The following is a 26527-nucleotide window of genomic DNA, read 5'->3' as shown; positions in this document are numbered from 1 at the left end:
CCATTGACACATCTCACACACCTACCCACACCCTCTGTCATTTGAATGGGAACTGAAGATATTCCTGAATTCATAGCAATTCATTAACCACAAGAACACAAAAATGTATTTACCGCTGGGATGGATAACGCAGTTTTGGAGCAGCAGCATCCAGCACTGCAGGGAGATGTGCTGCAGCAGTGGGTGCACACATTTCAGGCTGCATAGGCTTGTGGATTGTCCCTTGGTTTTATTTCCAGCCTTTGATTTGTTATTTGCAGGTGGTATTGGGTGAATTTCCACAAAGCCTCGAAGTTGCTCCCTGAACTTCATTATCACAGCTGTGAACGGCTTAGAAATAGGAATTTTTGGTTGTTCCAGTGTGGAAGCAGATGTAGCAAAGCACATCAGGACAACAAAGTTAGTTATTCTTTCCCTGTATGACAGCTGGAGCCTGTTCAGCTTTTGACTATTCAAAGCAAAGTGTGATATCAAGATCTCTGTGCCTGCCATTGATTTTTATCTTACAAAAGAAAAACAGCTGGGGGGTATGTGTGTGTGTGTGTGTGGAGAGAATCTCCCATTGCATGACCCAGAGACTCTACCCACTTTTCACCATTTTTAAGAGAGAAGTCACAAGAAATCAGGGAGTTTCTGCTTCAGAAGTCATGTTCTTCAAGTTTGCAATTCTTCCCAACTTTTTTTTTTTAAGAAATCCAAGAGTTCCTCTACATTTGAAGCATATTTGAAGCATGAAATATTCATGTTGATGTAATTCAGTTTGGAGTTACCACAGCCACAGGTAAAAAGTCTGTTTGAAGGGTGGGGATAAGACATTGAATTCAATTTGATCAAATTAAGCAAGGAAATCACACTCATTTTTTTCTTTGAAGTTTGTTGCTTACTTACACACCCTTAGTGAAGAAAATGTCAAGAGTATAGGAAAATTATCTGCAGGATTTAACTTCCTCATCTCACCAGCTTGGTCTGGGTGAGGATTACCACTGTCCACAAACCACCTTTGAGCAGTGCACCATTTTCAGGGGAGAGATCCTTGAAGTGGGAGTGTTTTAGATTTTTGGAGCTTTGTTATTTGACATTTAAAGCAAGGAAGGAAACTGTGTATTAAACAGATTCATTTTCCATCTGTATTACCATCAACTCAACAAAAGAACAAGCACAAACTGTAGCAGCTGTACTTCAACCTGACAGAGTTTTCAGTGTTTATATTAGAGAGCTATGAAGTGTTTCAGCTTTCAGGAATCCATGCTAAGGGAAACATGTTTAGGGTAGATTTTACTTTTTTTTTTTTTTCCCCCCAGAAAATTGAGCTAGAATTTGGGAAACTCCCAACTTCTGGTTTGTTTTGAGGGGAGAAGAAAAGGAGATAAAGTTGGTTTACATGTCCCTTAATTGAAAGTCATTGCAGACTGAGCTATATACTAGGTGAAATTCCTCCTGTAGTGGTACTTCTACAAACACAAATATGGTCTTATCAGGGTAATTTCTCTTTGGAAATGCATCTGGAGGAACACTTTAGGAAAGACGACTTGTCATCTGCCTAAAGACTTTCAAGCATACTTCCAAAACTTTACTGATGCAGGGAACAGGTATACAAGCTTAGTGCTCACGCTTCAGAGCTTTAAATGAATCAAATTGTTAAGAGCAATTCACTTTTGATAGGAAGCCTAAACTGTTTTTATTTATGAGAAAACTTCATATGCAAAGGGGAAATTAGAAGGGCTCCTCAACTCAAGCATAGCAACACCCCTAGTTACAAACACTTGGCAGAGTTATAACTACTTTTATTAGTTTCAGTCCCCTTACAGTTACAAAATACTGTATACAAGTTTGAAAGAGATGTTATTCAAAAGCTTGCAACAGGCGAGCTATCTTAAATTCTGGTGCAGAAAACAAACCTTCCAGAGGGCTGTATTAAGCCAAATGATCCAGTGCTCTGCTCCCGGAATCTGTGGTCCAAGGAAAACCTTGGCTGAAAAGAAAAAGGCTGTGAAGGCTTGCACCACTCTACACATTCAGTTTCTGGGGAAGCTAGGTGTCCGAAATCATCACTTATGAATTTGTTCCTAATTCCAGATGTTTCCGTATCCTTTACAAAAGCAACGCTAACCATACCTAGTACCCTCTCCAGTTTGCAACAGTTCTCTGCGTGCCACAGAAAGAACTCATGGATAGTGGTGGGCTTGGCAGTGCTGAGCTAACGGTTGCACTCAATGTTCTTACAGCTCTTTTCCAACCTAAATGATTCTGTCATTCTATGGTACCAGAAACACCACCAGTATTTTTAAGTGCTATCCAACACCATCCTATACTTTGCCTTCATGCAGAGCTTGCTCACGCTATTTCTCCTTTTTCATTGGAATTTCTATTGTCATAAAATCCTCAGCTAGTGTTACTTCTTGACCATCTAACACTGACTCTGCCTGTCGCTTCAGTTCGGTGACGTCCATGTCCCCCTCTCCTCTCTGAGCAGCTGGTTTATACCGCTGACTGAAGTGAGTGAAAACCAGTTTCTTAACTTTACACAATTTTGCAAAATCTGATGCCATTTTTGGAGTACTATGACCATGCTCTCTGGCCTTTTCCTCCTGGGTATCATCCAATGTAGCTTCATGTATCAGTACATCTGCTTCACAGCAAAGCTTCACGGCCGCATCTCCAACCACACCTGAACAATCCCCCAAAATGCAAATTTTTCTTCCAGGAATAGGGTCTTCTAAGACGTCAGAAGGAGAAATCATTACTCCATTTTCTAGAACAACTGCAGTTCCATTCTTCAGTTTCCCATATAAAGGACCTGGCTGAACTCCTGGTAAATAAAGGCAAAAGAGCCCATAAGTATTATAATGCATGTCATGTTTAAAAAAAAAAAAATAACTTCAGAAGAGATATGCTATACACAGAGCTGTCTCGCTGAAAAAATACCACCTCAGTATAAATAGCAATTGATATTTCATGTACTTCATACAAATAAAGAGCCTGTAATGTCAGCAGGAAGTGTATTTGAAGAAAATCTGTATTTTTCATATTAAAGTCAATAAAGTCATGCAAATACACTGGCCATACATTTCCCTGAAAGCCACATTGTGCTTTTTAAACTTTATCATCTGAACTTGTTTGCTCTTCCCAGTATGAGAATGGTCTTCAATATTAATTGGTATTAGTATTACACACCAAACTGCTGCATTGGTGTGAAGTATTAAAATGTCTTTAACAGAAAATGGGAAATGGAATTTAAATTGATTACAGAGAGATACAGGCCCTCTAATTTGCTAGAACCCCTAGAAAGGTGGTCATAAAAAGATTACAACGCCTATGAACCCAATTTTGTTACACTTGCTGAAAACTGGGCTCACTACTCTGTTGGAACACATGCATTTAGGCATTTAAACAATTACAAAGAGGAAAAATAAGACAAAATAGTTACCAAGGTCTTTCAGTTTCTGTACATTGAGTCTACCGGTCCGGGGCTTCTCTTGCACCACAAAGCCAAAGGAAGGAATGCGGTGAAATAGGCGAAATGCTTTCAGAACTATCTCCTCGTCTTCAACCAGCAAGTAAGAGTTTTCTACTGGATCCAAGTGGAGTATTCTCCCTTGTGCTTCCTGGGGAGATACCTCATCTCTGTCCAAGTGAAAAAACTCCTTAAATTCTTCTGGGGGGCACTGGTCCCGTGTAGGTACCAGTTCATGAACAGTGTAGGGAAAGAGAAGTTGTGAGTGGGAGAGCTCCATACTCCTCCATATGAAGTTTCGCAGTCCCAATGGTCCATAAATATCAAGAGGTCGTTTGTTTGGGTCAGGGCTACTCTGGAGGCTAAGTGTACACAGCAGCCCAGGAAGTCCAAAAAAGTGGTCACCATGAAGATGAGTTATGAAAATCTTGGTAATTCTGCCTATTGATTAGAACAACAGGAAAAGAAAAACAAACCAGAAAAAGGCAGGAAAATAAATGAACACCGTATCAACTCAGAAATAATTGCTTTTTGGCAAGAAGTAGGAAATAACGAAAGAGGGAAATCAAAATAAAACTAGTGTTCAAGAAATAAATCCCAAACCACAAAGTGTATTTCTTCCATAGTAGCAGTAAGTTTCCACACAAGGTTTATTTTGTCTTGATTTGCCAAGAAAAGACTGCTGAGACAGAAGTTTTAGTTCCTTCTAAGCAAAACGTGCTACAAGCATGGAACAGAATCAACTGGTGACATCTGCCATATTAAAACACAAAGCAGTCCTGGAAAGTGGTTGTGCTTTCATACATCGCATGGAAACTGTAGACTAATGAGAAACGTAACATGGAATTTATGTTGTTCCCAGTTTTGAATTTAGCACATGAAATTAACATCATCAAAAATAAATTTTAAAAAAGCATCCAGTTTTGATTTTGAAGTTTTTTAAAAGGCAAGAAAACTATGGTGTCTGGCTGGTTTGTTTTGAACAGATGAAAAACTGTGCTTACAAGATCTGGGTTTTGTTTAGTGTTTGAATTTGTCCCACTCCAGCTCCCAGGCACTGGGCCCTACCTTTGCTAGACTGAAAAAGCCCAGAATTTTCTCTCATTACAGATACGTGTACTTAAATCAGGCTGCCTTAGTCTCCTCTCCTAGCTGAGTCCCCACCTCCATACAGTAAGGCATTTTCTCCAGCATCTGTTAGGACGAAGTAATAGGAAGGACGGAATCTCTTTGTTTTGATTTAAGAACAATTTAGTAAAAAGCATAAATTTAGTAAAAATTAGTCTGTTCACTTGGCCACTAAATCCCCTGACGGCTTCAGATTTTGGAGGAGCAGGAAGCTGGTTTTCTGTTCATAATTGATAATTTCATCTTTGTAACTTTCAAGTCAGAAGACTGGTCTTGCCGCTGTAGACTGCAAAAGCACAGCTACTGACGATAAACTTGGTTTCTACTTTATTTGCCAAAATGTAAAAGTTACCACAGATACACACAACTTTACCTAACAAAAGCACAGTGTTTGTTGACAGGAAGACTCACAGCATGTATTGTCTAGAGCTGTCTTCAGAAAAACACAAGCTGTGCCTGGTCTGTGGACCACGTTTGAAATTACAAAGCCCAAGAAATTAATTCAAGAGAGTTTGGTTCTCAAACACAATTCCTTACCAAAGGGCAATCAAGGATTACTGCACAGCAGGTTCAGCAAGTGCCACCCATACACAACACTTTCAGCTGCTCATGCATGTTTAGGATGTATTCAAATACCATGAGCAGGAGGACAAAGTATTTTGTTTAGGTCTTATGAAACTTTCCCCCTTCCCTCATCACAATACCTTTCAACAGCACAAACCTGCTTTGAGATGGCTCTTCATGAACTGTGTTTGGGTTCCCTCTCCACAGTCAAAGAGCCAGCACTCTCCTTCCCTGCGAAGCACTAATGCTGATGCTCCTCTTGTTGGAGAGGGATATGCTGAGCCTGTGCCAAGGAAAGTTATATCCATCGACATTCTGAGTACGTCGGTACACCACCTGAAAGAGATTTTGAGCTGCTGAACATACATGTTTATGCTGGGAAAGAAACAAACATTTTCGCTTTAAATGAAGGCATCCTCTGTACTTTAATGTGAGGATCAAATTCCCCTCGCCTTGAAAAAATAAATAATAAAACCTCCCTGGAGCAGGATATGACTTTCAGATGACACAATATTTACAAGTGGCAGATTTCCTCTTTATGTCAGTGGAAGGCTGCAAACACGCAGCCCACACGTAAGACCTTTGTTCATTACCTAAAGAAACAGCCCTATCCAGTTGGAAACACTCTAACCTTTCAACCCACTATTATTTCTTTCTTCTTAATTTAAACTGCATTTTCCTGCATGTGCTTTCCTCTAAAAGCCTTTTCCAAACGACTAAGACCAAACAGCCACTGCTGACGTTTAAATGCCATGGCAGGACGTCAGGGGCGGGCAGCCCAGCAACCCAGAGAGGAAAAACTTTCTCCCCTCAAAACAACTTCAGAGACCGCAAGACACAGGAGTCACCTGATTTACTCTGCCTTTGCAATGGTGCCCTTGAAAGCCTGTTTGGCTTCTCATAAGGGCAAAGAGAAAAATTCAAAACTACCATTTACGTAGCCTGAAGGCTGCCTGACAGATCGCAGGACACCCACTGCAGCAGAAGGATCTATACTGTCAGCTGCCATACCCCTGTAGTTTATGTCTCTGCTGTGTTGTCCAGATGAGGAGCCTGGCCGGTCTGCAGGAGCAGGGCAACCTTTGGAAAGCTGCATTAGGAGCAGAACTTCCCTGTGCACAACTCTTAACACCGCCTCGCCTTACGGGGTGTGCTATCTCCAGCCTTAAGCCCTCCTGGATTTAGCGCCTACCCCGTTTTCAGATGTGTTTCCTCATTTCAAAGTCCAGGTGCCTCAACAGCTTCAGATGCCTTTCAAACAAACAAAAAATAAAGCCTCAGTTTGGCTGCTTTTAAAAGCACTGCCGCCATTCCCTGAAGGAAAGCAGTCCTCTTCCCGGGTGTGCTAGCAGCCTCCTCCCAAGCACACCGAGGTGCAACCCGACCTCGGGGGGGGAGGGGGGCCGAGAAGGGGTAAATGCACATCCATCACCCCCCCCAAAAGAAACCCGAAATAAACGCTTTGCTTCCTTTACCCCTGCGTAAAAACAGATTTAACAACCTGTCAGCTGGTCTAAGGCATCACGCTATTACTTTGTGGCCAGGGCACGCTAAAAGCCTTACCGAGGCCTAAGCTCGCCCGCAGCCCCTCCCCGCCGCCGGGCCGCCCACCCCCCGCTCCCCCCGGGGCTTGTGAGGCACAGCCCGAGCCTCCACGGGCCGCCGCGCCCGGGCACGGCAGCGTTTAACTCGCAAACAGACCGCGGCCAGGCCCAGGTCCGGCACCGCGGCCTACCCCGCTCCCCGCGGCCCGCCTACCTCCCCCGGGCGGCGGCAGGCGGAGCCCGAGCGGCCCAGGCCCGGCCCCCCGCCCCCGCGCTGCGCCAGGCGGGCGGCCCCGGCCCCACGGGGAGCCAGGCGGCCGCGGCCGCTGGGGCCAGGCGGGGGCTGGGCCTCAGGGCGCTTACAAAGGGGCCTCCCGGCAACAAATGCTGTGGAGAACCAGTTCTGGGGATAAAATTGCACAGCCTGAGTCCCGGGGGTGTCTGCTGGTGGTGCGCAAGGGACAAAAGGAAAAAAAAACCCAAAACATCAGTGATTTAGAGAGTTCCATACCAATGCCGTATAGATCAAGGGTTACTTTTTCAGAATAAACAAAGTCAAATGTAATTTAGGCAAAGGGAATGCATTTTACTAAGAAAATAGAAGACCAGAACACACATTCCAAGAATTACAACGTTAGAAAGGAGAAGAAAAACCCCAACCAGTTCACATTAAATACAACTTTAGTTTCAGCTGAGCGATGTCCCTCCAAGTACAGTCAGCCCCGGGCAGGTAAGGCAAGAACTGTTCTCACAAGCACTCCGGTGGACTTACATTTATTTGTGTAAAGTAGGTATGTATAAGCCCATCTATATCTTTTTTGACACTGCATTACTTAAACTGGCCATCTTACTCTGTTTGTGTAGTCCTAAAAGTACTTTTATTTCCATTTTCATTACAAAGGAACTGCTTCAAGGATGGGTAAGTCCAGGGTACTCGGACAGTGAAATTCAATCCAGCGCCAACTTCATGCATGGCAGAGTATTAACACACGCCCCAAGGTTCTTGCACCATGAGCAAAATGTCCAATGTGAGAAAGCTTTTTACATGAGCTGTAGCCATGGTCTGCTGTGCCACCAGGTCCTGGATCCCCCGCATACGACGGAGCTGCTGGCATATCTTCCTCCGGAGCAGGCACGAGTAAGCTGCATCACTACCAAATGCTAGGATTGGGGAAGTGATGATAGGAAGCAAGAGGTCTAAAGCATGCTCTATTTTCCTTGTGGTTCACCCAGAGTATCTGCAGGCTTTCTGATACCATGGTAATGTGTATTTTGCAAGTAGGTAGGTAGGTCAAGGTAGATCCGTACAGAACTAGATGTCCCTTCACCAGCAGCAGCTGAATTACATTGCTCAAACTCAGCTGCCAAGCGGGTGCACTTAGAGAGCTGCTCTAGATTTTCTCCTTGCTCCACTATTCAATGTAACACCAGTCACTGCCTATTAGGTATTGGCTGTTATGAAACAGGATAGCAGCACACATCATCTTAAAAAAAGTCCAAAAAATGACAGTGGTTTTCTTAAACTCAGGAATAGCACTTGCAGCTGCAACAGGAGTCCAAACTGTTCTGTTCTTACAGTCCAATCTGAGAGTCTTGTAGATACTTTTATCCAAATGACAACAGGTGCTCAAATCTGCACCTTTGAGGTCTCGAAGACCCGGAACAAACAGAAGACAAACAACCTGGATCTACTTAGCCCCAGAGTCAGCTGAACTAAAATTCAGTTAGAGCTGTACAATAGTGAACCCCATAGGGAGGAATAGTCACCAAATAGGGCCGCTATTGAACAACTAAAAGGTGTATCATTTATCTTTGCAGTTACTACCACAGGAGTGTGACAGAGTTACTCTACCCCCACGCAAAACACTGTGCTGGAAACTACAGTACAGGGAAGACACGCACCTACTGCAGGAAACCTGTTAAACACCAATCTGCGCATGAAGTGTTGCTTTGTTTTAAGCCTGGAAAACAAACACAACATCATGAAACATCACTATTCACAAACATAACCAAGAACTTAGGCAAGGAGTCACACCTGGGTTTTAAAAATCTATCAGATACATTTTAGTAGTCTTCCTCTACAGGTCACTTGTTGGCATGCAGACATATGCTTCAGGAACGTACAAACCTCTGTAACATCTTTGAACAAGAACACATGTATTTTATAAAAAAAAGGCTGTGCTCCCTTAGCTACCTTTCTTCTCCCCTAGACATTTCTATACATTGCTGCCAAGAGGCTCAGTCCTGCTCCTGTTGATTTTAAGGAAGCAAATCTTGGACCAGTCCTGGAAAAGACTGAGCTACTGACCTCAGTGGGAGTCCCTGATCCTCTCCGAAGCATTCTGTACACCCAAAATAGCATCCTCACAGAAGAGGCATGAAAGAGACTTCTATACCATTCAGAGGGCAAAAGTCACCAGAGCTGTGTGAAGAGCTATAACACTAGTCATCCTGTAGGCAATACAATTTTTTTAAAGAACAGTGTAAGATTAATTTACTGTATGTAGCATTACAAAATGCATCCTGGTGACAACTTTCTCCCTTTGCATACTGCATAAGAGGATCTTCCAATTAGATACAAGATCGGTAAATACTTTTGCATAAGTCAGCAAACAGAAAAAAATCAGGTTAAGTAGAATATGAAAAAGGATACTGTGGGTCCTTACTAATTGGCAAGATAAATAACTTTAATTAATGCAAAGATTAGATGTGAAGAATACACAAAACTGAAGATGAACCTGTATATTTTATTAAAAAAAATAAATCTGAGAGAGATGAAAGGGAGAGTGAAATGCACTTAAAACTGAGCTGACATATCTCCTGTTGCTAATGGAAAGCAATGGCTGTACATTAAAGGTAAAAGTCCGCTGTGTCTATATTGCAAGCTATCCACAGAACAGAACCTGATTAAACAATGTCCACAAGCACATATCCACAGGTAAGGTCCAACTGGTACCACTGAGCTGCTGTAACTGGGACAGATTAGAAAGAGGCAGTCAGGCCTCCTCTATAGAGTCAGAACTCTATAGATGCAGCCCCATCAGGGCAGGGCTGTATTGTAACTGGAGCCTCCCAGCTTGTTAAAGACTTTTTTTCCTCACCTGTGCAGTGGTATTTCCAGAAAAATTATGCAGGAACATTTGTACCTGGGAACATCCCACTGCCAACCAATTCTGAACAACCCTTCTCGGCATGTGCTGTGCTGCTTAAAGACAGCAGGGAGGCTGTGCCAGGAAGGAAAAGGACTGTCCTTCACCAGACAGGCATTTTCCCTCAGCCTGACAGCAGCCACTGTGAATTCCCTGCGTGAAAGCTCCCTTCGGGAATCGTAATCGCTCTTGCCCAAAGCAAGACTCTGCTGCATGCAGGTAATGCTGTCCTCCGAAGAACCAGGTTTTCCTGAGCACTGTCAATGCCCACTGCTTATGGACGGTGACTGCACTTCTTGCCTGAAAACACTCAATCAGACCGAACAGATGGATGGAAATCTTTATTTTGTAAGACAGATTTATATTTACAGACTGATTGCCCTGCCTCTGTGATCAGTCTCAGCCGGGACACAAGATCAGCACATGGGATATTTTTGTTACTCCATCTGCCTAATTAGTATGTTGGCAGAAGTGAGGAATTGTGCGTTCCCAATATTCTTGAACCCAGTGATGCAGAACTCCATTGACACACTACCACAGGCTTCAGCTAGAGTTGAATTTTCAGAAGGTAAAAATAATTTGTACATTAAATTAACAATTTTTCAGTAAGATCACAAATTTAAATACAATACAAACCAGGCATAGCAAAAATAGATGGAAAAAACATTCTTTGTAAAAACATCGTCTGTGTGTGTGTTGGTCTTTTTTGTACATATACTTACATATACAAGTTGCAAACCACATACATCGCCCGATTTGGCAATGTGGCATTTCGAGCCCCACCAGACAGCACTTTACCACAGTTTGAATATGCAGCCTTTTCCCCACATGACTGTTTTCTGCATTTATATAATCAGTCTCCTTTCCTCACTTAGATAAAAGCCTTCCCAGAGTTCCATGTTCTTTTTATCTAATACGTGAACGTAATTTTAAAATTAGAGATTAGGCTGTAAGAGGCAGAGACCATGTCTAAAGGGGTACAGAGACTATTTTCCCTGTTCTATTTTGGGCCTGTTCTTTTGGAGACCACATTTTCCAATAAAAATGAGGAAACAGGAGAGGTGCTTACCACGGGTAAATCCTGAGCAAGTTTTACTTCATCTCTTTGGATTCTGGCTTCAAGTTTGCCAGTATAGCCCTTTTACATCTATCTATTTATTTTTGTCCTTTTTTACCTTGATGCAGAACACCATGAAACAGCACATTGTCTTCCCTTCTGTTCCTGACATACCACTGTTCTTGTTACAGCAACCAGATTTAGAAAAGTCACAGACTGTAACTATCACTGTGTGTCCCTGCCTGCTAATACAAACTAATGGAGGGCACTCAAACCTGGTATGAACAAAATGAAAAGGAATGCACACTGTGGTATCTGCATCAAATGTGCAGCGCTCTTCACTGCAAGGAAGAATTCAACTCAATTTTTGTTTTCAGAAACCCCCAACAAATTACATCTGTAAATGGGAGTGAGGAAGATTAAGTGATCAACTTACAGCTTCTAGGCATTAGAACTTTTGAGTCCTGTCTTCAAACTGAACTGAATATACTGGACTAAGACCACAAGAAATGTTCAAACTTCTGTAAATGTGTGTGTCAACAGCTGCCTGTAGCACTTTCTGTTTCAGCTTCATCAGCTGTCTGCAGGGGGGTTGTTCAAAGTGGCAAGTGAGTCAGTCCACTTACGAGTTTTTGAGTCAGCAATGTCACGAAAACATCACACGCAGGTCGTTTTGTGAGAACAAGGGTATGCAAGACAGAAAACAAATTAGCTTAAAAGAAACAGAACCTTGAAAAAAATTAACAGATGAAACAAAAACCCTCTGGCACATCACCTTGGAGTCCACTGCAGAAAATCTCCCCTTAAAACCTCTAAAAGATTTCCATAAATTGCCTCAGATCCTGCCTTTACTTTATAGAATTTATTATGCAACAGCATAGCTTTGTTTTTAAAAGCTATTAAGTGATTAATATGATTTTCAGGCTTTCCAAGAATATTTTTAACTAGCTCATGTGTTTCCTGATAACAGATTTTTTTTTACACTATGATGAAAACACAAAATACAGACATTGCTGCAGATTCCATGTGTGTATACCATGCTGCTCCTCAAAGTGCGCTGAAAGAAACAAGAGCAGCCAATGCCACAAGGAAGTCTGGACATAGACATCTTTAAATATCAGATAAAACAGAAAGCCCGTTAGACTGTTAAGATTTGTCTTAAGCTGTCCTTTCTTTTCTGACAAATGCTCTCTGGTGATGTCACAGATAACACAGCGTGACAACTCCAGGACAATTAGAAGACTGATTATTAAAAGCAGAAATAAATCATTCTGGAAATCAACAGTGATGAGAGAGCTATAGTTCATCATCAAATGCACGTAGCTAAACCATCATTAATGGAATTCTTTAGTGTGGTGCTGGCTCTTAGCTAGAAATGCAATGTCATTATTTAAATGTATTTTCGAGTCCTCTCTCATTCCTGTGGATGCCATCATCCATACAGTCATCAGGTACTTGGGAGAGTGGGGAGAAATCTACATCAAGTGAAAAACAGGGCAGGAGGGGGAAAAAAAAAAAAGACAACAAAATGAGCAAAAATAAATTATAGGACTCAAAGATGATGATTTAAACTGCTTTGAAAAAGGAATCCCTGCAGAGTAGAAGATGCTGCCTGAGGAGTGCAATCTTCTGATGCATCAGTGAACCTTAGATTCAGGCCAGTCATACACATCTGGCATGAAGGACTCGTATTCGTAGGTCCAAACCTTTGATCGAATGTAACGGTTCTTGTCTGCAGGTTCAGGGTAATGGAAAGCCATGTTGTTTGCATACAAAAATTCCATAACCTGAAAAGTTAAATCACCATGCAGTTTGTGCCTTTTATTACCTTCATGTAACATCCCCGCTTCCACTGCAATGTTTAGGACTCACAAACTGGATAAAGACAAACTCCAAAGTCCTTTTATAATTCCTGAATGCCTTACCAAGATCTAAAACTTGATTTCAGAAACCAAGGGAGCATCATTTTGGCCCATTGTTACTGCCAAACTGAAGCATCCAACAAACTCCAAATTTTTATAAGCAGCTCTTACTAAAGGCACAAAGAACTGGGTATTTTGTGCCAAAGGGCCATACTGTGCAATTCAGCAGGTTAATGTACACATAAAACACTTTTAGTACAGTCCACTTTTATGCTTCATACTCACCTTGACAGCAATATAAATGGAAACTTCCCTGATATTAGACAGTGGAGGATAAAGTCTTCCTTGTGCAAGTTCTTCATCGGTCAGCTGTTCTGTCAATGCCTGAGTTAGAAAAACAAACAAGTTCTATTTACTGCATCCCGAGTGGGATCAATATCACACTAAAACACCTGAAAGAAACAAGTTGCATTGTTCTTACTACTAGAATACTCCCAAAGCAGTAGGGTAAGGCAGCCAGAATCTCAAAATTCTCAAAAATCAACTCTTCAATCTGCGCCCATATCAGCATATTCTGCTTGTAAATATTTAGCAAAATATGATCCTATTTTTTTGGAGGCTGAACTCCCCATAACTATGGAAGTTAGAAGAGCGCAATGTGCCTGCACGACTGCCCATGTGTTTGGCCAATTGATTCACTGGCCACTCCAATGTGATAGGTGCTCCTGCTGCAGAGTAGAAAGGCAGGAGAGGTTGGGAGCCTGGGGGCCATGTGCATCCCTGAACACACTGCCAGCTGTGGAACACAGAGTGGGGCAGGAGGCGGGGGCAGGCCTGCTGCCAGACCTACGGGGCTGGGAGGCAATTTAAGCATGGACAGATTTCCTATTTGGGTGTTTGGTTTTCTGAATGAAAAAAATTAAAAAGGCAATGGAAGCTGATGCTTTTCACAGTTTTGTTTGATAAAAATATTTTTTTTCCCCCCTCCATTGGGGAGGGATACAACCAACAGAAATCAAACAGGAAACCACACAGTTTCAGCAAGATTTGAGAAATTGCCCAACATTTCATCCACCATCATGTCATCCACCACCATGTCAAAAGCCACAGCCTGCTCTGCTTCCTCACTTACCTTAGCAGCCTCTAGGAAAACCTTGTCACTAATATGCCGAACACTGCTGAGGATCACAGCGAGAGCCACACCTACAATAAAATTATTGCCAATTAGGGCCACCATTCCAAAACACGCAGCTTGCTGCCAAGAAGCTGCAAGTCATCTAGAATGTTATTTTAAAAAATCTTCCCACAGCTTTCTATACACATTCGCAAAACTATTATCATGTGTGCCAGTCATTTACCATAATAAGTGGCTTTCAGCAAGGGGCTGGAGCTTAGCAGCTCAGTGAGGAAAGGGAGAGAAAGGGGAAGGCAGAGAAGTATCCCTAGGGCTTCTTTTGGACCTCACTTGTGCAGGTGTAACTTTAAAAGAGGCATATATTAACACTTATTTTCTCCTCCACCTCCTGCCCCAAACAAGCAGAAGAACCCATAATGCAACAGCTTTCAAAGCCTTTAATAACTCCCTTTTGTATATCCAGCTGGGTAAGCTCACTGCATGCATGTCGCATATGTAGCTGCACATGCATGGCATCCATCCTTAATTGATTTTCTTTCATTCGTTCTTCTGATTGAGTTCTCAGCTTTACATGCTGGTAACACCTCTTCATGCTGCTTCACTAACTGTGCCTAGGGTAGGAAGAGAACCCAAGACGAGCTGCTAACAGCCTAGTCTGAAAAATTAAAAGAAGAAAATTTTATTTATTACCTGGAAAAATATAAGCATTGTTTCCTTGGCCTGGTTTGAAGGTTCTTCCATCTTTCAAAGTCACCAGCTCGAAGGGACTGCCACTGGCAAACAAGCAACGGCCCTGTTAAACAGAGGAATAATCACAGTCAGGCAGCTTCTAAAAAGCCAACAGTTTGGAGCAATACAGTCATTATGAAATACAGGGACCCCACAGTCCTACAGCTGCCAGTCGGCTCTTGGACTGAGTCAGGAAGGTACTCAAGCACACAGCCAAATGCAAAAAGGCAAACGGCCCTGCTGAATGCAACTGGATTCAAGCACATACTTAAATCCCTTGCTGACTCAATCTCCACAATCCCAGAATGACTGCCACCAAACCCACCCTTTTCCAGTAGGGCCTGGAAGAGACATAAGCAAGTAAGCATCTGCATGTTTCTGCAGCTGCAGAACGTGTAGCGTTCCTGCAGCAAACATCTGGAAAGCAGAAGAGGCAAGCATACACATTGAATTGTGCAGCTTTCTAAGGAATGGAAGCCATCCATTTGTTTTATTATTCCTTGCTCTTTAAGACAGCAATGACTTAGAGGAACTACTCACACACAAAATAAAGTATTTGTGTGTTAACTATTTTTATAACCACGTATCAGGAACCATTGCCACAAGCCAGGACACACCACCGTATGGACTATACAAAGACAGCTGAATGATGGCCACTTCCAAAAGGAGACTGCAACAGAAGTACAGTAACAAAAGATCACTTATTTACTGATGGGTGGGAGAGTGAAGGGAGGGACTGCTGTATCATGTTTTTATTGCTGAGAGGTCTCAGAGGGGCGAATAATGCAGTTTCTTTTGAAAAGAATTTTAATCAGCACAAAAAACTAAAACAAATCCAGAGTTTGGAGTGTGAAATATACCCTCCAAATAAACGATCCTTTCCTTAAGCTGTAAACCCCCCTAAGCAACAAATCTTGACATTGTTTTGAGTAGGTTTAATAACATTATTTACATTTAAAGCTCCCCGGACCACTGCATTCGAGAACAAATTACCAAAGAAGCTAGGGACTTGGGAACTATGTTTGAATGTTAGGGCATACCCACAACAATAGTCTTTCTGCATAGGGAGCAAAATATACGGATGTATTTGAGGACTGGACCAAAAGACGAAAATTCAAACACAACAAAAGCCCACAACAATACACGGTGGCAGAGGGCACCAAAACATCATCAAGCTTTTACAGGTGCCACCTAGTGGAAAAAGAATAAGGAATAAAAGCTTAGTGACGATACCTTCATTTCTTTACTGACTTCCTAGTTTAGTCTAAGATTTTACACCAGCCAGGATCAGGCTACTCCCGAGGCCAGGAGACAGACACATAGGGCTGACAGCTCTTATCCCTAATTGCCTGACAAACTTTGTTAGTTAAACGACAAAGTGAAGTTGGGCAGGATTCTCTAGGTAATTACTGTACATTGAAGCGAAAAATGTTACACATTTTCGGAGGGCAAACTATAGGTAAAATGAATACATTTCAGAGAACTGAAGAGCATTAGGAAAACAAACATTAGGTATAGAGAAAAGTCTAACGAGCCAGAAACATTACAAAATTTATTAATAAGGACTGGAACAAAATTACATCCATTCGTTTACTGACCAGGAATATTGAATTGTTCAAATAACCCATGTCTAAATAATAACTTCCGGAAACTCCTGAATAAAAGGACATATCGATCCAATACAGGAAAAAAACAAAGACCCTCTCCCCATCTGGCACCAATTTTTTAAATAGCACCATGCTCACACAGGTACTTCAGTGAAGACATGTTATCAAACCTAAATCTAATCAGCACTGTCTTGCTTCTCCATCTGACAGCAACAACTACCCTGAGGTCCAACTCCTCGTGACTCAACACACTGCTATGAGGGAAAAAGTGAGCTTCTTCCCTTAAAACATCTGTTGCTCTGTTGATGTTAAATAAAAAGTGCACGCAAAAATGAGGCTGAGTCTCCCTCTAATGTGCTGCTGGCCTCCTTCAGCCATCAGGGATGCCAGTAATTTTTACATTTATTTATGCCAGCAAAAGGCTTCACTGTATAACCAACTCCTGTTTACTTTCTATCCAATATAATAGGAATTTAATTTTATATACTGAAACACTGCCCAACTCACTATTCTGGCTAATGCAAGATATCCAAGAGATATTAAACCATCGACTTTTAGAAGCATTCTCATTTACTATTAAAAACTAAGGTCTAGATTTTGTCCTGAGGCTGTTACTCCTGCCTAGGGCTCAGCTCTGGAATTGCAGATCTCTTGTATCAAGAGTTGCCTCCGAGCTGATGGGCTCTATAACACAGAAGAGAATCCAGGAAGAGAAACTGGAGATGATGGAGCTCTACCCCTCCTAGGATGAAGCTAACACCACTGAGGCAGTAATGGAAAGTGGAAACTGAGCCACACTACCAGTGAAAAGAATGGGTTCATAGTTCTGCATTAAGAAACAAGGAAAGATCTCCACTCACTCATTTTCACACCAGTCACTTGATTTTGGACTGTTTTTTTTAAAAAAAAAAAAAAAAAAAAAAAGAGCGAGAGAAAAAAAGTAGTATTTTCATGAGCCTCACCCCTGAAGTCTTCAGGAAAGGCATCAATAGCCAGTTTGAAGTGTTAAAAGCTAGTGCCCTACCTGCCTGATGCTCCCCTGCCCCCATCTCTTTCCTCTCAGGCTCTCCTTAAAGATGATTAGTTTTATGTAAAAAGCTGTGCAGAAGGATAAAAGACTTGCTTCACTGAAGGTAAAAACCAAGGTCTGGATGCACTGGTGATAGTGTTATTAAAACAAACACCCCAAAACCCTGACCTCTGACCCTCCCTAAGTAGCCCACAGTGTAATGGCTTTGAGGTAATGGTGCAGAACGAGGTGTGTTTATTCTTGTTTCACTCATTTCAGTGTTGTGTGGTGATGCCAGGTACGAGACACAGACATTGTGAGAGGGCAACACAAGGACAGAGGGCCATCACCAACTCCTGTGTTGGAAGCACAAGTCTTTACCCGTGCCATAACAAGATTTAGGCTATTCTAAGCTTTGCAAGGTATCGTTTAAAAATAAAGACTTCTTGTTGAATTGTCTCCATTTACATTTGCCAGATCACAAGAAAGATCTGTATTATTACATCAGTAAGTCCAAGTAATAATAAAATAATTGGACTTCTTGCTTTCTCACACTCAGTAAACAGTTCTGTCAGTAAGTGCCAGTAGGTCAACATTTCTAAACCTTACATACCTCTGTTAATGTATACGCTTCCTCTGCTGTGCATTCAGCTTTCACTGTAGGGTTACTTAGTGCAAATATTATGGGTCGCTCATTGATAGAGGCCATTGCTTTGATCACATCCTGAGAGAAGAGCCGCCCAGCTCCCGCAACTCCTGAAGCACATGGAAACACATAAAAAGAGAGTCAATACTTGACTGCCTCAGGGCAGGTGACAGTGACTGTAGATTAAGTTCATGTCACCCCTGAAGTCTCCCACTCAGAGCAAAGCATCACAGGCTTTTCTAACAGCAGGAGATAAAAACCAGGCACTGCTCTGCTGGTGGCTGGTTAAAATTCTCATTTTCACAGGAACATCTAATTAATGTGTTCCAAAAGCCTATTTTACATGGTTGGTTTTTTTGTATTGATCTGGGTAAAGAACACTTTTCACTGCCCTGGGTAAGCAAGTGGGAACTCCAGGTTCTTCATTGATGATTCATCCTAGGGGAATTTTAACAATGCACATTCCCTTGATATTGGTATTCCTGACTGCACCCAAACACAGGGTACAAATACATCAAAATGATGTACATTTGTACACCTGCTACAAACTTCAAGGTAGCTACTCAGCCAAAAAACTGCCACCCCCCACCCCCCAAATACATCCTGTGCAAAGTAAATTGCAGAGTTGTACCAGGAAATACCTGTAATCCCATCTAATCCCTGCAAACAGCCACAGTTATGCATCGATACCTACGTATGTCAATGACCTAACAGGGATTGGTGGTCTGCAGGATGAAATGGTTCCTTCCAGCCACGCTGCTGGCAGATTCTGGCCACAGAAGCCGACTGGGGCAATTAATCCCAGAATGGTCAGCACTGGAAGTGCCCTCTGGAGACCATCTAGCCCAACCCCCTGCTGAAGCAGGTTCTCCTAGAGCAGGTTGCACAGAGCCATCTCCAGGCGGGTTTTGAACGTCTCCAGAGAAGGAGACCCCACAGCCCCTCTGGGCAGCCTGTCCCAGGGCTCTGCCACCCTCAAGGTGAAGAAGTTCTTCCTCACGTTCAGGTGGAACTGCCAGTGTTGCAGTTTGTGCCCGCTGTCCCTTGCCCTGTCACTGGGCACCACTGAAAAGAGTCTGGCCCCGTCCTCCTGACACTTGCCCTTAAGATACTTGTATACACTGGTAAGATCAGGAAAAAACCCTCAGGTTAGGCAACTCCTGTAAAGCAGAAACCATGGTGTTTGTGACTGCCCTCTCCCTTGCCGCTGGTGTAGAGAACACGTCTAGGAAAAAGGTTACTACTTTTATTCCTGATTCTTAGTGTCCTTTGCTATAGTTTCAGTTCATCGTGGCCATGGAGCTCCTGAGAACATGCTCAGAGTTTTCCAAAAAAAGGTCCAACACCAGCTGGACAAGGACTAGAGGAAGCAGTTAACAAGGAACAGAAGACGCAGGAGGAGCACTACAGCTGCAGTGAAGGATGCACCGAGAGCTAACCTGCAGCTCAGTATATTTTCAAGCAGAAAACTGACCTCACATTTTTGTCTTATTTACCAGCAGAAACACAGATCACTGTCATCAACCTCCTTGGAACCATGTTAGCAAATTAAATGCTACAAATAACTAAATGATGGGAACACAGAAACAAAAATAACCTTACTTACCAATGATAGCTGAAGGCTGAAGTACATTCACTGCCTCTACAAATGTCTTTGGTATCTGCTCTGGAGCCTGATGTGTAAATGGTTCTTGATTGGAATCTACCTTTTGTTCTCGGCCCTATAGATAAAAAGTTGATTCTTTTGGTCAGAAGAACACAGAAATCACTGGCCATCTGTACTGTGGTATTTCAAGGCACGGTGCACCCCTACCTGAACCAATAAGCCATATTTGTCAAACATCCATATTCTCCTATAGGCTTCCTCAGCAGAAACACCACTTTCCATCATAGCCATAACAATGAGGTTGGCAATTCCCAGGGCAGCCTTGTGGATAAAAGGACTTTGATTTGTTACAAGTCACAAAAGAGGTCTGTCATCACAAACACCACCCTGTTCAAGATGCCCACAAAAAGTCTTTAGTAAGTCACCTCTGAAACACAAGCAATGTTTGCCTAGACAGGGGCAAACTCCTGGGATTCAACAGTGTCACATCTTTGAGGGAAAGAGAGGGGCAGCTCTTCTGGGTACCGTGCCTGTACCAGTTCAGCAGCCACAAAAAACCAGCCCAACCAGCAAGTTAGTGCTGCAGCCCTCTTGTCAAGAAACCACAGCGTAGTGTTTTGTGCCCAACTACTTTCTAAACCTCTCTCTGCTCCTGCTGCCTGTGATAAAGGCCTTTCAGAGAGAGGACAGAAAGTAGATGCTGGAAGTTCTCCCCTCCATGTCCCCTCTCTTGGCTTACTGCACACGCTTCTAAGTCTGGCAGGAGAAATAAGACAGAGGGAAGTGCAGAGCAGGGTTCAGTGCTCAGGCAACAACACAACACTGGCCAATTATTGTAATCAGGACCTTCCCCAGCTGGAGAAATTTTCGGCTAATTAAGTTATTTTGTCAGCACCATAGAAGCAATTTTGATGACATCCCAAGCAGCATGGTGCTGGTCCTGACACTGCTGCCCCAGTAACTAACAAGCATCTGCTACAAACAGCCACTGATTTAACCCGCTAAGAAAAATACTGTGTACTTCTCTCCAATGCTATAAAAATTAACAAGATGTTCTCACTCCTTTTCTTACTAAATCAGAATTTTATGGTAAATTCCCCTTCAACTACACACAAGTCCCTGATGCTTTTTTCAAGTGTATGTAAGAAGTGGAAAACTTGAGTCCCTGCAAATGTTAAACACCTTTCAAATAATCATCTTCCAGTAGGTAGTCCCTTCTATTAACATATTTCAGCTGGCCTTATATAAAAAGTTTTGCAATGGAATTCAGAGAATGTGAATCTCCACAAGTCCTACAGAACCAGAAAACACACAGTTAAATCTCTTGCTGCTCTAGAGCCCTTAAGAGAACTCACCTCTCCTGCTCCAAGGAATAGTACTTTCTGCTCTGCAAATGGTTTACCAATGGCTTTCTGTGCTGCCAGCAGTCCTGCCAAGGCCACTGAAGCTGTCCCTGTAAAAGTAATACAAACCTAAGGTAAGCTGAACAGATTTACATGGCAGATAATGGTTTTAGGCAAAGTTTCTGCATAGTAAGGAACATAATGATTAAGGAACATAAACAAAAGGTGTACCTTGAATATCATCATTGAAGGTACAATATTTCTCTCTGTATTTTCTTAAAAAACGAAAAGCATTGTGGTTTCCAAAGTCTTCGAATTGGATAAGTGTGTTCTGGCCATACCTACAGAACATGGCAAATATTCCTATCACTAGACACATAAAAGAAATGCAATCCTTTTGAAACAAATCCTGCACGTCATCAATTAACTTTGGAAGAGGATGTCCTCAGGCCTTTCACCGCTTAGAACAGTTCCATCTCCCTTCCGTGCATATTTAACAGATAACTACAAGCAGCATGTTCCAGGTCACAGAGAAAGTCACTACAGAGCCAGAAATAGAGCCACATCTCTTGACTTCTTCTAGTCCTACCCTTATTCCTTAAATGACTGTTTCAAGGACAGCGTGTTTGGTTTGGGGTTTTTTGCCAGCAGTTTTGGCCGTCCTCCTGTGCAGAACATTCAGTGTCATACCTGTCTGTAATGGCTTCCATAAATTCATCAATTAAGTCATCATACACCTGTGAGCGATCCCTTTTTTGGTATAGCCCCATATAAAATGGATCTTTTAAGAGTGTCTGAAAAAGAATAGATCAAACACAGCAGCAGGATGATTCACTTCCTCAATATACACTTTGCAGAGTTCACAGTAACATATTTCACACCAAAGATACTGCATTTATATAGCCACTGTAACTGCCTCCAGTCTATATCAATATTCAGTAATTTCAGCTGGGACTTGAGGATGGTGATGGCTGCTTTTAAAACAGAACAAATCAATACTGTGAACAATAAACTGCTTTAATAAATCTGATTCACATTTCCAGCTTCTAAAAGTCAGGTCAAACTGACTGTCTGTTTTACAGGGTTCCAGCATTCAAATTACTTCCAAATGTACCATTTCACTGACAAATCAACTGGCACTTTTCAGTCACTGATAGGTAACTGTATAGTGAATTCCAAATCATTTACCCTTACATAAAACATTTGGTTTTAACTTAAATCAAAAGTGCTCAAATAAAAATCTTCTCTTAAGTACTAAATACTCTTAAATAACTGCTTTTCATAGGGATAATTTATGGCAGGCAAAGTTCAGTCAAACTCACTGTATTATCAGTTCCAACGTCAATGCACACAGGCAAGCATTTATCTGGATGTATTCCTGCACAGGCTGTATACAAACACAGTTTTCCTACAGGAATTCCCATCCCATATACACCAAGGTCTCCAAGACCCAATATTCTTTCTCCATCAGTGACAACAACAGCCTGAAAACAAAAGCAGGTGAAATTATACATGACTACTGGAATCTATAAAGGTTAGAGCAATACCAGTTGTTGTTTTTCCAGGCAAAAATTCAGGTATGTTTGCACAGTCAAACAAAGAACAGATTGCAAGGAATGTTCTACTTGAAGCAATAATGCTTAATGTTAGAATCTGCTATGCTTCTTTTTCTTTGCTGAAATCCACTGCCCAAATCCTTGAAAGCTAAGCACCTAGGGAAGGATCCAAGCTGCTGTGTGGAACTCCAGCTTGTAACTTGGATTTATGATTTCCACTTACAAATCCAGACGTCAAAAAGTTTGTGTAAGTATCATTCACCTCATCTCTCCTTATGGTTCTTGACCCAACTGGGTCATCCAGGATTTAACAGCAAAATCTGGGCCTCCCAACTACCACTTCTGTGTCCTAAGCTGAGGACAAGATTGCCTCTGCTATGGCTGTGTAACACAGTAAGACCCAGAGGTGCATCCCTCAACACCTCCCCAAAAGGTGGAATAATGAAGTAAAATTAAAAAGTTTGGAAAGTCTGGTTCCAATCATTGCTGTTTACTCAAACCATAAACCTCATATTTAGGATAAAACGCTGCTCTTCAAGATATGCATTATCATCATTAGCTGTATTTTGCCATCACCGTCAAATACCCAAGGATACATTATTTAACATTTATATTTCCATCGAGTCCTAACAAGTCTTCAAGAAGTTCAACTGAGATTAAATAACTAGAAAAAAAGAATGGTAATACCTTAACGTCGTTCTCTGGCCAGTTGTTCACAATTGACCTTATATGGCCCCTGTCTGAGATAGAAATAAATAATCCTCTGGGGAAAAAAAAAAAAAAAAAAAGCAGAAATATTTTATAGGTGGCAACTGGAAAGTTCACCTTGCTTTGTAAAACTAAATATCAAACAGTACTATTTGCTTAAAATTGAAAGCATTGCAATCACTGCCATAAATCACTCAAAGGACACTTTCTAATAGAGAAGTCTATTTGGCTACTGTGACACTAAAATAAGAACTCAGGGAAAATACTTTCCATGATGCTACCTGGATTTTGCACTACTACAGATATTCACCTTCAATACCCCTGTGGGGCAGAACACCTCTGGTGTTAGCATCAGGCAGGATCTATGCTCCCCTGTAAGGACAGGAGAAGGGAATATGATCCTAGGCCTGGCTTTACCTTAGTGCCTATATATATAGTGTCTATTATACTATATAATATAAAATATTATATTGTATAATAGACATTATACAAGGTGAGGGGAAGGGAAGAGAAAGCCAGGGACTGAGCATACTGTCTTCTTCAAGACCAGGAGAACAGTGCTTCTCCCTGCTGAGTGCTTCTCCATGGGAACATGGGGGGGGAGGCAAAGGAGCAGAAAGGAGCAGAGGTGAATTGTCTGTATTTCTTCTGCTTGAGCAAGCCCTCTGCTGTTAGGAGGCTCAGCAGAGGTGGTAGCAGATAAATTACCAACACTTGGAAAGTGCTGGTGCTTGGAAAGAAAGGGGCACATCCTGAGTTCCAGTCCATGCTGCCATTTCTTCTACAGACAACTTCTAGAGGGCAACAGTTTTCAAACTGGTCTATAACACAGAGAGACATGGAAGAGGAAAGGAAGCATGTGAGAACTAAGAGTACATCTTTCACACCCCCTGCTCCATATCAGGAGCAAAACCGCTGGGTTTCTTACTGTCTTTATCACAGCAGCCACACTAGGCAGCCCAGTCCCCCTGGCAGCAATGGATTAGCCCTTCCTCCACCCAGCACTAAAGCCCTCAAGTGAGAGGGCTTTAGAGACACACGTTGAATTGCAGTGAGAGTATCATGGAAATGAGCCGAAATGACTGCCAGTCTGAAATGGTTTCCTCAACACAGCTAATAACCGGAATGGTTGTTCTGAAGTCACTGCTGAACCCAAACCACGATCCCAGTCAAGCACATTTACTGTGTCAGAATAACTGAAAGCTGACTCCTTGTAGCACAGCTTTAATATGGGGACTATCTGTACCCAAAAGAGTCCTCTGGGCTACCATGAGTCAAGCCTCTCTTCCTTCTTTGCCTGCATCTCTCTTTGGGCACTGCTTGCTGGCCCCTGCTCCTGCACCCAAGATGTCATGCTGTGCTGGTCTGCAGAACCTTGTGAGAATCTCTCCAGCACCGGGACCCTCTGCCATCAGCAGGAACATGTTCATCACAGCTTCAATTCTGCCAGAACCGCCGTTAGCCTGAGCTTCCTCCAGCAAATCTGCTGTATGGGCATGTGTGCACTTGTGTTTCTGCCTCTGTGCAGGCTGCATGCACAGGGGAATAGATTATAAACCTACCTGAAGTTACCCTTCTTGAACAGAGGGTGAGGCCAGATGACCTCCAAATATCCCTTTTGATCTACACTCTCCTCCAAATGCTCTATCCTGATAACATCTTCAGAATCACCGATGTGATTTTGAGAGTTGAGGAAAGCCACAGCGCTCCCCTCCGAATTAAAGAGCTGTATGGCATATAGGAAGAGTTGGAAATGGAGCTGAAGCCCTGCGCTTGTGGTATTTATGTGACACAGTACCACTTCTGTTTTCAAATATTCTGTTTTCCAATATAAACTAGGTCTTGAGATACTATATAATGAACTTTTACTGCCCTGAATTGGCACAAGTCTTGGGTAGGTGAATCCAAATGAAAATGAAGTAAAACATTTCCAAACCTCAGGCAAGTATAGAGAAAATTATAGTAAAAGTAGCAGCAATATGTATCTATTGCTCTTACTTTGGTCTCCTGAAGATGTGTCCATACTGGGAACAAGCAAGGCCTACTGTTGGTGTGTATACAATTGGCATTAACCGCTCAATATCATCTTGTAATACCCTATAGAATAATTTTTCATTTCTCTCTTGGATTCCCATTATGTAGATATACCTGAAATTAAGCAAAAGAAAAAAAACCCACTAGTTACTGTTTCACATTTATGCTTCTTTAAAACAATGTGAAAAATGTCAAAGCAAAAACCCAGATTTCCTTCATATTATTTCTTCATGAAATCCCTGCTTCCACTCAAGTTGGGCTATAAGCGCTAAACAAAAGTTGGAGAATAGAGAGCAGCAGTACTAAAAAGCCAAAATAAAAATACTGGATATGACATACCATGCATGCTAACAAGTTAATGCGCCAGCATGCACTGTGGTAAAAGATAACCCATGGATTTATTACAGGATGCAGCTGGGAGTCTCATTACTGTTGAAAAAAAATTCAGTGCAAGAATTTTTCATCCAAAAAAAAGTGAGGTCCTTACAGGAAGGTCTTGTTAATCCTAACATTAACACAGTTGTAAAACAAATTAACTCCTAACAAAAGGTCCATTTTGAAGGACTTACCTAGGTATGTAAATTAAACCTGCATTTTTGCAAATTTACCTACCAACCCACTGTGTATCAGTTGTAACGCAGTCTTGCTAACCCAACAACATAATGATAATGAATTAGCGATCTGTCTTAGGCTACAGCAACCAGGCACTTTGCCAATACACATGACATGACTGTTTCAGATCAGCAAGTGACACGATGTTGATTTAAAAGTCATCTTTTGGTTTTCATGAGAACAAAAGAGTTTTGATGTGGTCCAGTAAGCCTCAACCCATTCCAGCACCCCCTCACCTTTAGGAGACTGCACATTTTTACAGGCAGATACACATAGGCTTATATGAAAACAGGAACAGGACACTAAAAACATGCCATTCTAAAAAAGCCCAAACAATCAAAATCCTTCGCATTTTTTTTTACCAAACCAGTGAGTTAAAAAAAATTAATATAAAACAATTACATTGTGAGACTCAAAATTCTAATTCTGTAATTCCTTTCTAGCAGTAACCACTGCATATGATAAAGTTTTTGATACCTAATTATTAAACCCTCAATTTACCTTCTCACTTTTTTTTTAGCATGCACTAGTTGCCCCCTCCTCCCCCCCTTGCAGTTGTGTGCTGTAACAACCTGCCACCCAAATCCTACATATTACAGAAATACATATTACAGCAAGGTTTGCCACTTTGTGCACATTCTTTATTCTTATTTTATGACTGCAGAACATAAGAAAAAAAAGCTCCCCAACCTCATTTAGCCACATGATGAATGCATGATTGAGGAAAGCAGTTTTCTCTGTGAAAATGAAAATAACCTCCAACAACTGAAAAACCCAGTGGAGG

General features: G+C 42.0%; 2 protein-coding genes across 12 annotated transcripts in view; both read right to left on the bottom strand.

Moving 5' to 3' along the window:
- Window positions 1-1763: 1763 nt before the first annotated feature.
- Window positions 1764-6968, bottom strand: ELAC1 (elaC ribonuclease Z 1). Of its 8 annotated transcripts, none has more exons than XM_056325490.1 (5): window positions 6648-6751; window positions 6287-6397; window positions 5304-5482; window positions 3428-3895; window positions 1764-2809 (listed from the first exon to the last, which is right to left on the bottom strand). In XM_056325490.1, exons 3-5 carry the CDS (start codon window positions 5458-5460, stop codon window positions 2340-2342), a joined length of 1095 nt encoding a protein of 364 aa, XP_056181465.1. In that variant the 5' UTR covers window positions 5461-5482; window positions 6287-6397; window positions 6648-6751; the 3' UTR covers window positions 1764-2339. The 8 variants fall into 8 exon arrangements, with proteins under 8 accessions (XP_056181465.1, XP_056181464.1, XP_056181467.1 ...); XM_056325489.1 differs by having other exon boundaries at window positions 6339-6397; XM_056325492.1 differs by having other exon boundaries at window positions 6622-6735.
- Window positions 6969-7252: 284 nt separating this feature from the next.
- Window positions 7253-26527, bottom strand: part of ME2 (malic enzyme 2) — a 36611-nt gene continuing 17336 nt past the window's right edge. The window contains exons 4-16 of one of the 4 annotated variants that reach the window (XM_056324891.1): window positions 25096-25245; window positions 23077-23152; window positions 22156-22317; window positions 21524-21627; window positions 21065-21174; window positions 20846-20943; window positions 19698-19811; window positions 19491-19605; window positions 17852-17994; window positions 14584-14686; window positions 13891-13961; window positions 13044-13142; window positions 7253-9141 (exon numbers count right to left, since the gene is read on the bottom strand). In XM_056324891.1, the coding sequence (XP_056180866.1) occupies window positions 9133-9141; window positions 13044-13142; window positions 13891-13961; window positions 14584-14686; window positions 17852-17994; window positions 19491-19605; window positions 19698-19811; window positions 20846-20943; window positions 21065-21174; window positions 21524-21627; window positions 22156-22317; window positions 23077-23152; window positions 25096-25245 (1354 nt within the window). In that variant the 3' untranslated portion in view covers window positions 7253-9132. Of the gene's footprint in view, window positions 9142-10165; window positions 12684-13043; window positions 13143-13890; window positions 13962-14583; window positions 14687-17851; window positions 17995-19490; window positions 19606-19697; window positions 19812-20845; window positions 20944-21064; window positions 21175-21523; window positions 21628-22155; window positions 22318-23076; window positions 23153-25095; window positions 25246-26527 lie in introns of those variants that run through there. The other 3 variants (XM_056324892.1, XM_056324888.1, XM_056324889.1) reach the window with 3 other exon arrangements.

This window comes from Falco biarmicus, chromosome Z, assembly GCF_023638135.1.
Source record: "Falco biarmicus isolate bFalBia1 chromosome Z, bFalBia1.pri, whole genome shotgun sequence".
Taxonomy (NCBI): Eukaryota; Metazoa; Chordata; class Aves; order Falconiformes; family Falconidae; genus Falco; species Falco biarmicus.
Note: the sequence above shows the minus strand (reverse complement) of the source record. Positions and strands in the feature narration are given on the sequence as shown.